Source organism: Camelina sativa, chromosome 4 (assembly GCF_030686135.1).
Source record: "Camelina sativa cultivar CO46 ecotype springtype chromosome 4, ASM3068613v1".
NCBI lineage: Eukaryota > Viridiplantae > Streptophyta > Magnoliopsida > Brassicales > Brassicaceae > Camelina > Camelina sativa.
Window position 1 is genome coordinate 6,199,941 of NC_141883.1, and position 15,094 is coordinate 6,215,034.

The window sequence follows — 15,094 nt, forward strand, 5'->3', positions numbered from 1 at the left end:
CACCTTTTTACTAATCTGATGTAGAGAAACAACGATGGGAAGACTGAAGGTTCTCTAGGGCTGTGGAGTTCAGAGTAGGGAGTGTTGATCCTAATCATGGGCAGAATACAAAAAGTAGTTCTTAATTTGATTTGATGAAGAGTGCAAAGCAGAAGTTCCCCAGAATATGTGAGTTTCCACTTTCAAACCTTTTCCTTGTTCTTGAGCTTTTGTCTGTTCTTGCTTGAGGACAAGCAAAGATTCAAGTCCGGGGGAATTGATGTGTCTACATTTTATAGGATTTTAACAATAGTTTTTGTATTTGTTTTGAGTCTTTTGTTCAGTCCAAGTATGCTTTTAGAGTCTTTTTAGTCTTGTGTGAGTCGTTACAGGTTCTAGGTGACTTTGGAAGGAATTTGAGAGCTTTGGGGATGAAAACATGCATCTGGAGCTAAATTGTTTGAAGACTGATCGGGCTTGCAAGTAGATGGAGTGAGAGCAGAAAAACATTCCGGATCGACTGATCCTCGCTCGAGATCGACAAGTCCCGTTCCCGAAGCAACTTTTGCTTTCATGTTTCAAACCGACTTTCAGGGTTTTATTTTTACTATTTAAGCACGAGGCTCGGCCTCTAGAAGAATAACTTTTATTCTACGCAGCTTTTGAGTACTTGTAAGCTTTGGGAGAAGATCTCTTATCCTTTCTAACCCTTTGGAGAAGAATTTTGAACCCTTTAATTTCTCTTTGCAATTCAAACATGTTTTCTTCATCTTTGATTTGCTGTTCTTTGATTTCCATGTCTGAGTAGTTTTACTGTTGGGTTTCGGGTTTCAAAAGGGGGTTTATGACTCTCTAAACTTAGGTTGTTAGACTTGGGATTGATCTTATTGTTCTTCATCTATTGCTGTTCTTAATGCTTAAGCTAGACTGATCACCTAGATTAAGATCTTAGGTTTAATTCATCTAGGCATCAAAAGTGTTGTTGAATTGTTTGAAAAGAACATAGGTGAACAAGGTGATCCTTAGCCAACAAAAGTTGAAGTTAAGGCACCTTGTGAATGAAATCAAACTTGAACTTATTGCTTGCTAGGATTGCTAGGTTCAAACGATGGTTTATGGTTTATTCAATTCCTATCATAGATAACTAATGTTGTGTCAGTAGGTTAGTTTTACATTCGAGATTTGAGTTCAAGAACGATATCTAATGCTTTCCCAATCTATTATCTACTTTTGTGATTGTCTCCCCTAACTGATTTCCTACGCCCAATATCTTCCCTTGATTTCAAAACTCTTATTTATTTTCTGTTTTTAATCGATTACTTGGAAAACAATCTTTCTCATTGCCTTAGCTATATTTGACCTTTGATCAGTAACCCCTGCAACGACTGAAACACATCCCTGAACTCCTCCACAACCTGAATACCGCTAACCAAAGACTGCCCCACTGACTCTAACATCGAGATTGTAATCAGATAGGCCTCTCGCCCCTTCTCGATCATCTTACCAGCCTGCATGGCCGAGATCACGAGACCCCCTGAAGTCGATTCCCTTAAATACAAACTCCCCTTCCGAGCGCGCTCAAACTCCACTCTACCCCGATGACAATCCAACTGAACCATGTGTCGATGCAACCAATCCATCCCCAAGATAACATCATACAACTCCACGGGGCTGATAAGCAAATCCGCTAGCCTCGACTCTCCTGCAATCTGAATATCAACTCCCCTTGCCCGTCCAAAGACTCTCAGAAACTTTCCTCCTGCAACTTTGACAACTCCCGCTCACTCTCCAGGATCTCTTCTGATATTGGCGCTCTTCACGCACTCCGGGATAATGAAGCAATGGGTTGCTCCATAATCAAATATGATGTGGGACGTAAACCCACCCACCAATAAGGTCCCTACACAAACCTCATGTGCTGAAACCCTAACATTCTATCACAGACAAAACATAATATCTGAACTACTGAATCTACAAAGTATGAGTCTCAGAAATTATACATGTTATCGCTCCTGCACTGGTTCCACCTGTCTCCACGGTCGAGTACACCCGCGATGTCAGCTCGATCCGTCCCACCGGCTGCACACCCAGCTGCACTCCTGGCTGTCCTCCAACATGCACTGCTGCTACTGCCATTTGCTACAACTTGGGACAACGAGGCTTGATATGCCCCGTCTCCCTGCAATGGTAGCACACTCGGGTATCCGCCCGCTGCTCCGCTACTGCCCGCTGCTCGACCCTCTGCGGACAGTTCACCACCTTGTGGTCCATGGTATCGCACCCATAGCATCCCGCACTACTCGGTCTCTAAGTAGCCTCACACTTTCTCTTGGTTCCCTGCGTAGGCTTGTCGCCCTTACTATCATGTGTTTGGATATCCTCCTCAATCACAACTGCGATCTCAACCAGCTTCGACCTCGTAGCATAGTTCCTTCCTCTACAGTGGACCCTCAAATAATCCCAAAGGGCCCTCATGAACCTCCTGACATGTGCCTCCGCAGACTCCAACGCCCGACCCTCATACATCCGAAGCCGACTAAACTCCTCGTCCACCCACAAACAGTCAGAGTCCCCTAAGACAACTGCAGGAACTGCACCTCCAACCGGTATAGTGCCTCACGAGGGAAGTAATTGCAGTTGAACTCCTCCACGAAATCAACCCAAGTCATCTCCATCGGAACCCTCCTGGCAGCCACTGACCTCCACCATAGCTGAGCATTGCCTATCAGGTTATGGACCCCTATGTCCACCCAAAACTCCTGAAGACATCTGAGCGACTGGAAGTTACGTTATACTCTCATCCTCCATGCATCCACAGCAGTAGGGTCGGTACCACTTGAGAACCGCTCTATACTGATCCTTCCCATCTCCCTCAGCATGGTAACATAATGGGAATGGGCTCTTGCACCTGCAGCCACTGGCTGCTGCACCTCCGCCACCAAAGGCCGCTCCATCGGAGCCTGTGCGGGTATAACTCCCGGCAACCACTCCAACAAGCCCGCCAGGTCAACACCTCCACCAGGGGTTCCACCTATTGGAAATCTTGCACCCGGAACTCCGGTACCACCAGCCAACTTGACACTGACACCGCCCATACCGACTCCATCGGCGCATACGGTCCTATCGACACCACCACTAGCCACACTCACGGACCCCTCCTAGAAAGCCTGCGACTCGCCGATGCCCTCTGCGTTCACATTATGATCCACATCCTCGATGGCAACTGGGCCTATTCCCCTACCACGATCACAGCTGTGAACACGACAGCATCCACGACCACGATCAGCAACAGTTCCACCTCTAACAATCTACACTACCAAAGACAGAAGGCTAAGGACACAACAAACCACATACACAAATATATAACTTACCGTGAAATCTCATTGAAGGCTCGAAGAGGATGTTATATAACCCCATGCCACACACTATTGACTAAATCACATGCAATCCCAAACATCAACAGAACAAACTACAGTTGATCCTAGGGGTGTCAATCGGGCTGGCCCGGCCCGAAACCCGTAAAGCCCACATATGTTTGAGCCCGGCCCTAACAGGGCTACAGGGCTTTTCGGGCTTTTTCGGGCTTAACTTACCGATAAAAATTTCAAACTTATAAGCCTTAAAAAGTAGTGTTTGAAGGTGTAATATAAATAAAATCTATGAAAAATTTAATAACTCATCTATATTCACTACAACCAACTTAATTAGATAGAAAAAGTTTAAAACTAAAGAAAATTTCGATACTTTAACCAAATAAACCAATATATAATTCATATAAAACATCATAGATAAAAATTTTAAAAGTATTAAGTATGGTAATTAAGTAAATATGAAACTAGGATTAGTCTTTACAACTTTATTTACAAGAAATTATTAATCAAATATTGCAATAAAACAAAAATGTTAACAAAAAGGTACAAATATTTTTGTTTAAGGGCTTTTCGGGTTGGCCCGAGCCCGGTCTGACTAAGCCCAAAAAACCCTATTGCCCAAATAGGCTGAACCCGAAAAGTCCGATTTTTTCTGGACATATATATTTAAGCCCGAGTCCGGTATTTTTCAAAGTCGGACTGGGCCAGCCCGTAGGTTTTAGCCCTAATTGATATGCCTCGTTGATCCTAAGAACTCTGATATCAAAAAAAACAATTCAACCCGTTTTTTTTTAATATTATTATAGAAATCTGTAGTATATATATTAAACGTACTTATGACTAGTTTTTTTTTTAATTCTTTTCCACAAGCTAATTATTCTATATTTAATTTTTTTCGTTAATAGCTCGTTTTTTTTTTGTTGATTTGGTATATAGTTTGCAAAGCTATACTCAACCTAATAATATTTTAACTGAATTTCGATGGTTTTGCAATTTTAAATTTGTTTATTAAAATCTTTCCATTTTTTTACGATGTTCTGCATTGTTGTCCAATAAAAAGATGTTATTATATATACTAGCCATGCAAGGATCATTAAAAAAATGGATGTAATTAAAATACAAATAGACCCTTCGAACCATGATCAGAATATCATGGTTATGGATATAATGACTAAAGATTACATACATCATAAAGAACACAAACTAAACATTTTATAAAAACATCAAATCCTAACCTCCGTACTATGCACGTGAATTTAACGTGTTACAAATCGGATCGGAGCGAGAACTGTTTTTAAAATAAACCGAAAAAATTGATATGGAACGTATAATATAGTCTTAATATGAAAGCCCCAAAAAATCGTGTTATTCAAATTATATGAAGAAGAGCCATGCAACGGCGGTGAGAATAGAGCCGGAGACAGAGATCTCGAGCAATGAGGCTCTTCCGGTCGGAGGCGAAGCTTCAGGGACGTCACTAGCGCCAGCTCCGCCGTCGGACGATGGAGACATGTCTGGAGTAGGAGCTGGCGGAGAGGAGGCGGTTGGTGCGTCGGACGAGCTGGAAGGACCTTCGGAAGAATCGTCGGAGCTTGAGTCAGGACTTGCGGCGGGAGTTTTGGCTGATGATGACTTCGGAGATTTTGCGGTGTTGCCGGTGCCTGAAGATGGGGAAGGGCTTGGAGTTGCGCTGGAGTTTTTCTTGGCCATGGTCGGAGCAGCCGTAGGTGGCGAGGTTGGGGGGGAGGCGGTTGCTTTTGGGGATGCTGAAGCCGCGGGAGAAGGAGAGGTCGAGTTTTTCCCGCCGTTGGCTTTCGGTGCGCTTGCCGGTGTTGGTGGATCGGCGGCGAAGACTGCGGTAACGGCCAAGGCGGCTACGGCGAGAGATAGGAGTTTAAGTGTCATTGTCATTTTGTTTGTAAAGATGTGTGTGAATATGTTTTTTTTTTGTCTGGTATGGTCTATTACGTCTTGTTCTTGTGTCTCTCGATCGAGTGTTTTTGTTAAAGGTGAAAGAAAAGAAAAGAGTGATTTTGGAGAAATTAAGGAAAGTAAAATTTAATTTATAGGGCATTTCTAAAGAGTTGACGGAAGTTTTGGTTGACCGAGTCCATCGGAACTTGTCTTAAAAATTTCCTTGGTTTCATCTTTTGTTAGTAAAAGAGAGAACATGTGGTGATGGTAATTTGTAATTTTCAAGAGACAATTTAGAACACGTGACACGTGACACTGACTATTGTAATTCTATTCAATTTCAAGAATAATTTTGTGGTATCTAATTTGTAGTTTCTGCTAAAAAAAAAACTAAGAAATTAAAAGTTGATACCAGTTATCACGTATGAAGTGGAAGTTTAAAATAGAGTCGTGCTTTTGTTTGGTAGGTTAGAATCCTCTTGTTGGTATGGTTATGTTTAGTGTTAGTTAAACACTATGAGAACTCACACACACTGTCCGTACAACCACCGTCCGTACCACACCGTTCGTATTGCACTGTCCGTACAACCACCGTCCGTACAAGAAGATGGGCCATCTGTACCATGCCATGTCTTAAGGAGTCCAGCCCATGATGAGAAGTCTCATACGGTCAAGGAGCATCTAGATCCTTCCTTAAAGAGACGTTGGCGAGTTTGAGACAAGTGGGAAGCTTAAGTCAAACAAAGATCACATGTTTAGTTTAAGAAGGGATGTCACTATCATTATGTGTAATTGTGTAGCATCTACTTAAAATATTCTCTCTACAATTGTCTATAATTAGTTTGTATCTAGGAGCCATATCAAGAGAGAAATAATAATTTCTTCTTCTACACTTTTACACTTCTCTCTCTCCCTAAACTCAAAACAACAAACTCTATTCTCTTATGCTCTTCTCATTCTACTTCTTCTTCTTCTAATCTAAAACTTACATGGTAGCAGAGCCTTGTTGTTCCATATTCTTACACTCACACCTACCAAACGCTTTCGCTCTAACCTCTCTTATCACTTTTGTTTGACTTTGAAAGTCTTATCCTTTTATCCGTTGGACAATAGCTTCTACCAACGGTAACTTCGACATGGAAGACACCAAGACCTTGATTGTTCTAGTTACTCTCAAAGGAGAGAACTACTTACTGTGGGCAAGAACCAAAAAGACGGCACTATGTGGCCGAGGGCTTTGGACCCATATTACCTCGAGTGAAGCTCCAAAGGAAGAGCTAGTCAAAGACGGCAAATATGTCGTCACCAGTGGTGAAGAAAAATGGTTTCAAGAAGACCAAAGTGTTCTGGCCATCATTCAAAACTCCCTTGATGCTCCAATACTTGAAGCCTACTCATATTGCGAAATGGCCAAGGATCTATGGGACACATTACAAAATGTGTTCGGCAATACTACCAATTTAAACCGAGTATTTGAGATCAAGAGGGCCATCAACAGTCTAAGTCAAGAAGATATGGAGTTCACTAAGCACTTTGGGAAGTTTAGGTCTCTTTGGGCCAAGCTTGAGATGCTCCGACCAGCTACTCTCGATCCGGCCATCTTAAACGAACGACGAGAACAAGATAAGGTGTTTGGCCTTCTTCTAACACTGAATCCCTCCTACAACGACCTTATCAAACACATCTTGAGGTCAGACAAACTCCCAAGTCTTGATGATGTTTGTAACCAGATCCAAAAGGAACATGGCTCCATGGGTTTGTTTGGGAGCAAAGGAGAGCTTGCAACGGCCAACAAGGTGGAGATAGCTTCCGCAAATAAAAGCTACTTCAAACATGATGACAAGAATCCACCTGTTTGTGATCATTGTAAGAAAGTTGGCCATTTCAAGAGCCGGTGTTGGATCCTTCACCATCATCTCCAAGTCAATCGACCTATGAACAACCGAGGAGGACTACCACGAGCTCATCAAGCGACAATGGTGGGAGAAGCAACGACTTTAGACTCAAACCACCAAGTCTTCGGAGGAAATGGAGTTGCTCTAGCTGCTTCTTCAGAATTGGTGAGGAGATCAGATCTTGATGCTCTCATCAAAGCCCTCAAGGAGGCCTCCGGTAACTCCTTTCTCGCTTTAAAACCTAATAAACCTCTCATTGTAGACTCTGGTGCATCTCATCATATGATTAGTGACTCTAAGTTAATTAGTGACATTAAACCGGCTATAGGGAATGTGATTATTGCTAATGGTGAGAAAGTACCAGTTGAAGGAATAGGAAACTTAAAATTATTTGATAAATCGTCTAAAGTTTTCTATATGCCTAACTTCACTTCAAATCTTTTATCTGTTAAAAGGGCCACCACTGATTTAAATTGCTATGCAATATTTGGTCCTAATGGAGTTTATTTTCAGGATATTAAGACAAGTAAAGTCCTTGGCCAAGGTTCCACTCAAGATGACCTCTACTTTCTTAAGGACCTAAATCTATCTTGTTCAAATTTATCTTGTTTTAGTTCAATTAATGTTCAAGAAAACAATGTTATGTGGCATGCTAGACTAGGACATCCCCATTCTCGAGCTTTAGAACTAATGTTTCCGAGTATTTCCTTTAAAATGATGAATGTGAGGCGTGTATCCTTGGTAAACATTGCAAATCTGTTTTTCCTAAGTCATTGACTATTTATGAAAATTGTTTTGATTTGGTGCACTCGGATGTGTGGACATCTCCTTGTTTGTCTAGAGAAAATCAAAAATACTTTGTTATATTTATTGATGAGAAATCTAAATATACATGGCTCACTCTTCTCCCTACTAAGGATAGAGTTCTTGAAGCATTTATTAATTTTCAAAATTATGTGACTAACCACTATAATGCAAAGATAAAGATTTTGAGATCAGATAATGGTGGAGAATACATAAGTCATGCTTTCAAACAGCACCTTACCAAACATGGCATAATTCATCAAACAAGCTGCCCATACACTCCACAACAAAATGGTGTAGCTGAAAGAAAGAATAGACACTTGATGGAGGTGGCTCGCTCGATGATGTTCCATACCAATGTTCCAAAACGATTTTGGGGAGACGCAATCCTTGCAGCATGTTATTTGATCAACCACATTCCAACCAAAATCCTACAAGACCAATCACCATTTGAGGTATTGAACAAGGATACACCCATTTTTGATCACTTACGTATCTTTGGTTGTATGTGCTTTGTGTTAAAACTAGGAGAATTACGAGACAAGCTTGACACCAAGAGCACCAAGAGCATATTCATTGGCTATTCTACTACTCAAAAGGGCTATAAATGTTATGATCCTGAAGCTAGACGAGTGCTGGTGTCTCGTGATGTGAAATTTGTGGAAACTCGAGGATATTATGACCAGAAAAATTGGGATGACCTAAGAGAGTTTTCGACTTCACCATCCGATCGTGCCACGAACCTTCGGATTCTACTTGAACGACTAGGAGTCGAAACCAATGGGGACGCTGACAATACATTTGGGCCAAACTCACCAGAAGAAGGTGCCCCAACTGCTGACCCAAACACCAACGGTTCAGATACAGTCCCAACTCAGCCCACCTCCGGTGATCCGTCCGAGTCCAATGAAGAACTATCACAAAGACTCGAGGAGGAAAGCCAACCTGAGGAACCAACTACCCAAAACAATGATGGCCATGAGGAAGTCATACCACTACGACGGAGCCAGCGTCTCAAGTTTGATCCGTCTAACTGGAAGAACACTCGAGTGTACTACAACAACATGGCCGTTGCACATCCTATTCAAGCTGTGTGAACTCTTGCGCATTTCCCTATGGAACACCAAGTCTTCCTTGACCAAATTGATAAGCATTGGATCCCACAAACTTATGATGAGGCTAAGGAACACAAGGTATAGTGTGATGCGGTTCATGCAGAGAAAGTGGCCATGGAGAAAAACCACACATGGGATGAAGCTGACTTACCCAAAGGAAAGAAGGCGGTCACCTCGCGATGAATCTTTACTATCAAATACAAGAGTGACGGGGAGATTGAACGTCATAAGGTCCGCCTGGTTGCACGTGGGTTTACACAAACGTATGGGGAGGACTATCTTGATACGTTTGCTCCAGTGGCCAAACTACACACAGTTCGAGTTGTCATATCTTTGGCCACTAACTTGGATTGGGAGCTTTGGCAAATGGACGTTAAGAATGCGTTCTTACAAGGGGAACTTGAAGATGAGGTTTACATGAGGCCACCACCCGGCCTAGAAGACACCATTGGCCCCGGGAAAGTTTTTAAGCTCAACAAGGCCATCTATGGTTTAAAACAGTCTCCAAGAGCATGGTACCACAAACTAAGCACTACATTGCTTGGGAGAGGCTTCCGCAAATCAGAAGCTGATCACACCCTCTTCACACTACCAAGTGATAAAGGTATTTTAGTCATTCTAGTATATGTTGATGATATCATCATATCTGGAAGTGACAAGGTAGGGATTCAAGACACTAAAGATTTCCTTAAATCAGTGTTTGACATTAAAGACCTTGGAGAACTTAAGTATTTTCTTGGGATATAGGTATATAGCACTAATGAGGGATTATTCTTATCACAAAGAAAATATGCACTTGATCTCTTAACTGAAGCAGGACAACTTGGTTCAAAGGCTGTGACAACAACACTTGAAGAAAACTATAAAGCAGGAGGAAAGGGGGAGCTTGAGGCGGCTCCATTTGAAGATGTCACACGATATCGACAACTAGTAGGTAAGCTCATATACCTTACTATTACTCGACCTGACATTTGTTTTGCTGTGAACCAGACTAGCCAGCATATGCAAAACCCCACTGTCCATCATTGGAACATGGTGAACCGGATCCTCAAATACATCAAAGGTGCACCGGGACAAGGAATCTGGATGGGACGCAATGAGAACACGGAACTGGTGGGATATTGTGATGCTGATTACGCCGGCGACCGTGAAGACCGTCGATCAACCACCAGATACTGCACATTCCTTGGAGGCAACCTTGTCACATGGAAAAGCAAGAAACAAAAGGTGGTATCACTTTCAAGTGCTGAAGCTGATTATAGGGCCATGCGGAAACTGACTACCGAACTGATGTGGCTTAAAGCCCTACTGAAGGATCTTGGAGTTAAATCACCAAAACCTATCACTATGCATTGTGATAATGAGGCGGCCATACACATAGCTACTAACTCCGTGTTTCATGAAAGGACAAAACTCATCGAGGTTGATTGTCATAAGGTCCGCGAACAAATTCAACTTAGTGTAACTCTCCCTTGCCACACCAAAAGCTCTGAACAGCTTGCTGACACTCTCACCAAGGCACCTAGTCCACAAGTGTGTGAGTATATCCATTCTAAACTTGGTCTTAAAGACCTCACTCGGCCATGAGTACCCTCACATGGCACCTACACTCTTTTTCCCTTAAGTATAGTTTTTCCCAAGTGGTTTTCTATACTAAGGTTTTTAATGAGGTGGGTGTTCGTGATGTCCAAGCTCTATCGACTTCAATTCGATTAAGCTTGAGGGGGAGTATGAGAACTCATACACACACTGTCCGTATAACCACCGTCCGTACCACACTGTCCGTACTGCACCGTCCGTACAACCACCGTCCGTACAAGAAGATGGGCCATCCGTACCATGCCATGTCTTAAGGAGTCCAGCCCATGATGAGAAGTCTCAAACGGTCAAGGAACATCTAGATCCTTCCTTAAAGAGACGTTGGCGAGTTTGAGACAAGTGGGAAGCTTAAGTCAAATAAAGATCACATGTTTAGTTTAAAAAGGGATGTCACTATCATTATGTATAATTGTGTACAGCATCTACTTAGAATATTCTCTCTACAATTATCTATAATTAGCTTGTATCTAGGAACCATATCAATATCAAGAGAGAAATAATAATTTCTTCTTCTACACTTTTACACTTCTCTCTCTCCCTAAGCTCAAAACGGCAAACTCTATTCTCTTATGCTCTTCTGATTCTACTTCTTCTTCTTCTAATCTAAAACTTACAAACACTTTATTGCTTTATACTCGTTGAGCGGATTCTGATAGCTAAAAATCCAGTCACTCGAATCCCGAAAGAGAATATGGAGCGAGCTTGGGATTTTGAAGAATTTTGCAGTTACCTTGAGGGAAAATATAGCCTACGAATCATTGATGAATGTTAATAAGCTTACTGCTGATCGGTTGTTAAAGCCTGAGTATGAGCTGTTAGAATTTTCGTTAATTTGAGAAGAACATACAAATGTCACAAATGAATAATGCTACATGTTAATATTCCATAGCTTGTTTTGAATAACTTTTTTTTTTATTATTGTATAAGATATCATAAGAAAAAGATGCTAAAGAATTTCAACACATACCATAAAAGGCAAATAATGTCAAAAAAAAAAAAAAAAACATGAAGAGAGTATAATAAAAATAATAGTATGTTTAATCCAAAAACAGGAGTTAAAAATGTGTATTGAATCTATCATTTTAAGTGATTTGTGTACAATTTACAAATCCTATGTTATTCAATCATGATTTTTTTTTAAGTCTAATGAAATCAAATATTATTGAACTAATTACTTCAAAATCCACTATTATTGAATATTTTTTGAGGATTTGATGTTAAAACTCAAACCATATAAAATACTATTCAATACACCACCCATAATACCTTTGTCACATCTCTGTATATATGTTTGTCAATCCAGTTACCTAGTATATATGTTTGAATACTCATTTAAGTTGTTTTATCTACCATGTTCTTCTTCTTGTCGTGCTATTAAAAGGAGTGACTAGAAATTTCAACGTCACATCTCTTTTTTTTTTTTTTCAACGTCACATCTCTCATCACCGATAATCAGCGACCGCGACTTTTGTTGGCAATATCTATTTGATTCTAAATCGGTCGTTGGTGTCGCTGGTTTAATTAGCGACAGTTTTAGTTAGTTGCATGGGCGCGTCTCCAATATCAAACGCTAGCATTGTACTTTTGATCGATATGTGTCGACAAGGTTTCCGAATAGGGTCGATCATAGTTTAGATTTTTAGACTTTCACTTACATCACCGTCGCCTCTTACTCTCTTAGTATCATTCATATCTCAGTTTCAATATTTTCACCGTTTTAACCATTTACGCGCTTGACACCAAACAAACAGCGTTGTACTTTTATAATAAAACTGACCTCAAAACATTAAGGCCTATATAAATTGAGGCCCAATCATACTCAATTCATAACGTAAGCTTATGATTGGCCCATGACTCACTACTTACGTGTTCCATAAACACGTTAATCACTGCATTGTTAGCGTGAAATCACTTTTTAACCTTTTCGGCTTCTCCGTCAATTAGAATCGCCGGCGACAATAATCTCCGACGACAATATTTTCACGGTGAGTTTCGCGTCTCCTTGATCTTTGTCCTTCCCTTACCTTTTTCCCCTCAAGCGTCGTTTCAATTCCTATCACTGTAGAGATTCCGATTCTCGATTGGGTTCGCTAAATTTCTCAAATTTGATTTGCAATTCGATTTCGCACTCTAAGATTCATAGTTTTTTTGCGAAGTTTTGGATTGAAACTTGTGTAATCAGAAATTCTAGGGTTTTTATAAATTCATAGTTATATTATTATGTGTTCATGGTTTGATTATAGATTCAATTGATACATGGTATATGTGGTGTTATGATAGCTTTATCAAGTTTTGTTTTTTTTTTCTTTCTCAAATTGTGTTGTGTGCACATTGCAGTGTTTATTGAAGCTATGCGTAAACGAACAGCAGAAGCGTCTCTGTCACCTGGAATCCAAAGAAACAGAGCAGACTCTTTTACTAATTACAGATCTCAAGTAACTGAGCTTTTGTCTCAAGGTGAGAGGATCTCTTCTCATCATGATCAACAACAAGAAGCCAGTGAGAGACATTCTGAGAGTGTTATAGGAGCTGGGATGTCCAATTTCGAGAAAGAGAAGTTGAATGTCTTGTTAAGGCGGTGTGTTAGGAATCTAACTCCAGAAGTTGATGAGGTACATTAACATCATAGTTCCACTTTTCTGATATGGTTTTGTTGCTAGTATGATGAAGGAGTATTCGATATCATTGTAATTTGGTTTGCAGATGCAGGAATGTGTGAGCTCTATGTACCTGATTTCACAGCTAGGGAACAAATGTCAGTCATCCTCACCGAGCAATTTCGTTCCTGAAGAATCCGGAAGGGAGAGAGTATGTCTTTTACTTTTTACTTACATTTTTGTTAATCCACTTGCTTGAAACATACACATTTGTGTTTCCATCATGGCATTGTTGTTGTAATCGGGTGTTGTGTTATTCTCTTTTTCTTCTTTTCTCAAATGACCTTCAGGAAGATGACATTCAGCTACTTCTGAGTTCTGACCCTGATATGGTCAAGAACATAACGTCCCAGTATTCTAGTATTCTGCTGTCCAAAGTAATGAACTTCTACTTTTGAATCTACTGTACATTGTTAGCTTGCGGAAAAAATCAAACATCTAATATGTTTTTTTTTTTGAAAGCTGGACAATATGCAGCAGGAGCTCGAGAATCTTCTTGACGATGTTGTGGCCACTTGCAGGTATAAGTGTTGTCTAATTGATCTTCAGTTAGTGCCATTATATGATCAGCTAAAGAGTTTACCTTATAAAAATGATAGCATTCTTTGTTATTGGTTGCTTATGTATTGTCGTTAACTCAACAGACCTATGACTCATGGTGAAATTCGGGAGCTTCAGAACTCAATCAAGGAGCTGCCTGAAAGAAATCTCAACCGTGTCGCTGAAATAGTAGGAAACCATGACATATCATATGGCAGAGATTTCAACGATAAGGTTATAGTCAACCTGGATAAGGCGGTAAGTCACAATGCGTAGTCTATTGATTCTCTGGTCCTGGTAAGTTTAAATGGAACACTAACAGCATTTCAACCGAACTGTGTTTTCTTCAGGACAACATCATGTTATGGAGATTGCATTTCTATGTAAGAGCAGTCAAGAGTGCCCAGAAGCTGGCGCCCTAGCTAATTTAGGCTGTATATATGGTTAGGATTGCTAAGATGGTCTGATACTCTGATGTGCTAAACCGGTTTCATATATTTATTATTTTTCTTTTTCATGATTAGTCCGGTTAGGTCATGTTGCACTTGGTCTTATATGGATTATCTGTTCTGCTTTTGCAAGACTTTGATATGTCAAAGATTGAGTTAGACGGTCTGCAGATTATTTTGGTGTATTACAATCTCTATTTTTTTTGTGTGTATGCAAAGTATAATCTCTATGCATAATATACATGTTCTTCAATGTCATGTCTTGTCTCCTTTGTGAGTATAATTTTGTTCGAATTTTCCACACCCTATCGAAGTATCGAGGTCCATTCGAAGCCAAAAAAATTACTCATTGTATTTGCCAAAGATGATCGAACATTATAAGAATAATGTATTGTGGATTATATAATAAGTCAAAAGACAATTTTCAAAATTAGGAAATGAATAATCTTTTTTTTTTAGCTCAAACTCAAAGGAAATGATTAATCTAAACATTAATGACTTTTTGCACACCACAAATAAATAAATAAATCTTAAATTTAGCAATAATGAAACAGAGTAGGATATGAATATAAAATTATATATGATTACAGAAATAAATTAGAGGAATTGCAAAAAATTAGTGAAATTAAATAGTATCATTTATGTAAATCCAAATTTATGGTGTACTGTGTATCAATTTCAGTTAGAAACCAACAAAGGAAAAAAAATTGTATCTCCCTATAAGATGTTTACCAAAGCACCAAAAAGTCATTAATCAACAGGGAGAGAGGT

The 15,094-nt window shown here is 40.2% G+C and overlaps 3 protein-coding genes across 3 annotated transcripts; 2 read left to right on the forward strand and 1 right to left on the reverse strand.

The window, feature by feature from the left end:
* Positions 1-4,423: 4,423 nt before the first annotated feature.
* Positions 4,424-5,380, reverse strand: LOC104779973 (uncharacterized). The gene has a single exon (XM_019244557.2). It carries the CDS (start codon positions 5,259-5,261, stop codon positions 4,725-4,727), a length of 537 nt encoding a protein of 178 aa, XP_019100102.1. The 5' UTR covers positions 5,262-5,380; the 3' UTR covers positions 4,424-4,724.
* Positions 5,381-6,130: 750 nt separating this feature from the next.
* On the forward strand, positions 6,131-7,943 carry LOC147945487 (uncharacterized). Its single transcript, XM_087509987.1, has 2 exons — positions 6,131-7,376; positions 7,673-7,943. The coding sequence occupies exons 1-2, from the start codon at positions 6,401-6,403 to the stop codon at positions 7,678-7,680; spliced, it is 984 nt and encodes a 327-aa protein (XP_087366113.1). The 5' UTR covers positions 6,131-6,400; the 3' UTR covers positions 7,681-7,943.
* A 4,350-nt stretch (positions 7,944-12,293) lies between these two features.
* LOC104779974 (uncharacterized) lies at positions 12,294-14,581 on the forward strand. The gene is made up of 7 exons (XM_010504417.3): positions 12,294-12,662; positions 13,015-13,289; positions 13,381-13,485; positions 13,625-13,711; positions 13,797-13,855; positions 13,979-14,132; positions 14,225-14,581. The coding sequence occupies exons 2-7, from the start codon at positions 13,029-13,031 to the stop codon at positions 14,294-14,296; spliced, it is 738 nt and encodes a 245-aa protein (XP_010502719.1). The 5' UTR covers positions 12,294-12,662; positions 13,015-13,028; the 3' UTR covers positions 14,297-14,581.
* The last annotated feature ends 513 nt before the right edge of the window (positions 14,582-15,094 follow it).

Excerpts from the sequence above, each read along its gene's own strand:
- LOC147945487 (XM_087509987.1), top strand. The coding sequence starts at position 6,401 with ATGGAAGACACCAAGACCTTGATTGTTCTAGTTACTCTCAAAGGAGAG.
- LOC104779973 (XM_019244557.2), bottom strand. The coding sequence starts at position 5,261 with ATGACAATGACACTTAAACTCCTATCTCTCGCCGTAGCCGCCTTGGCC.
- LOC104779974 (XM_010504417.3), top strand. The coding sequence starts at position 13,029 with ATGCGTAAACGAACAGCAGAAGCGTCTCTGTCACCTGGAATCCAAAGA. Across the intron at positions 13,290-13,380 it reads TAACTCCAGAAGTTGATGAG|ATGCAGGAATGTGTGAGCTC; the intron begins GTACATTAACAT and ends TTTGGTTTGCAG. Across the intron at positions 13,856-13,978 it reads GATGTTGTGGCCACTTGCAG|ACCTATGACTCATGGTGAAA; the intron begins GTATAAGTGTTG and ends TTAACTCAACAG.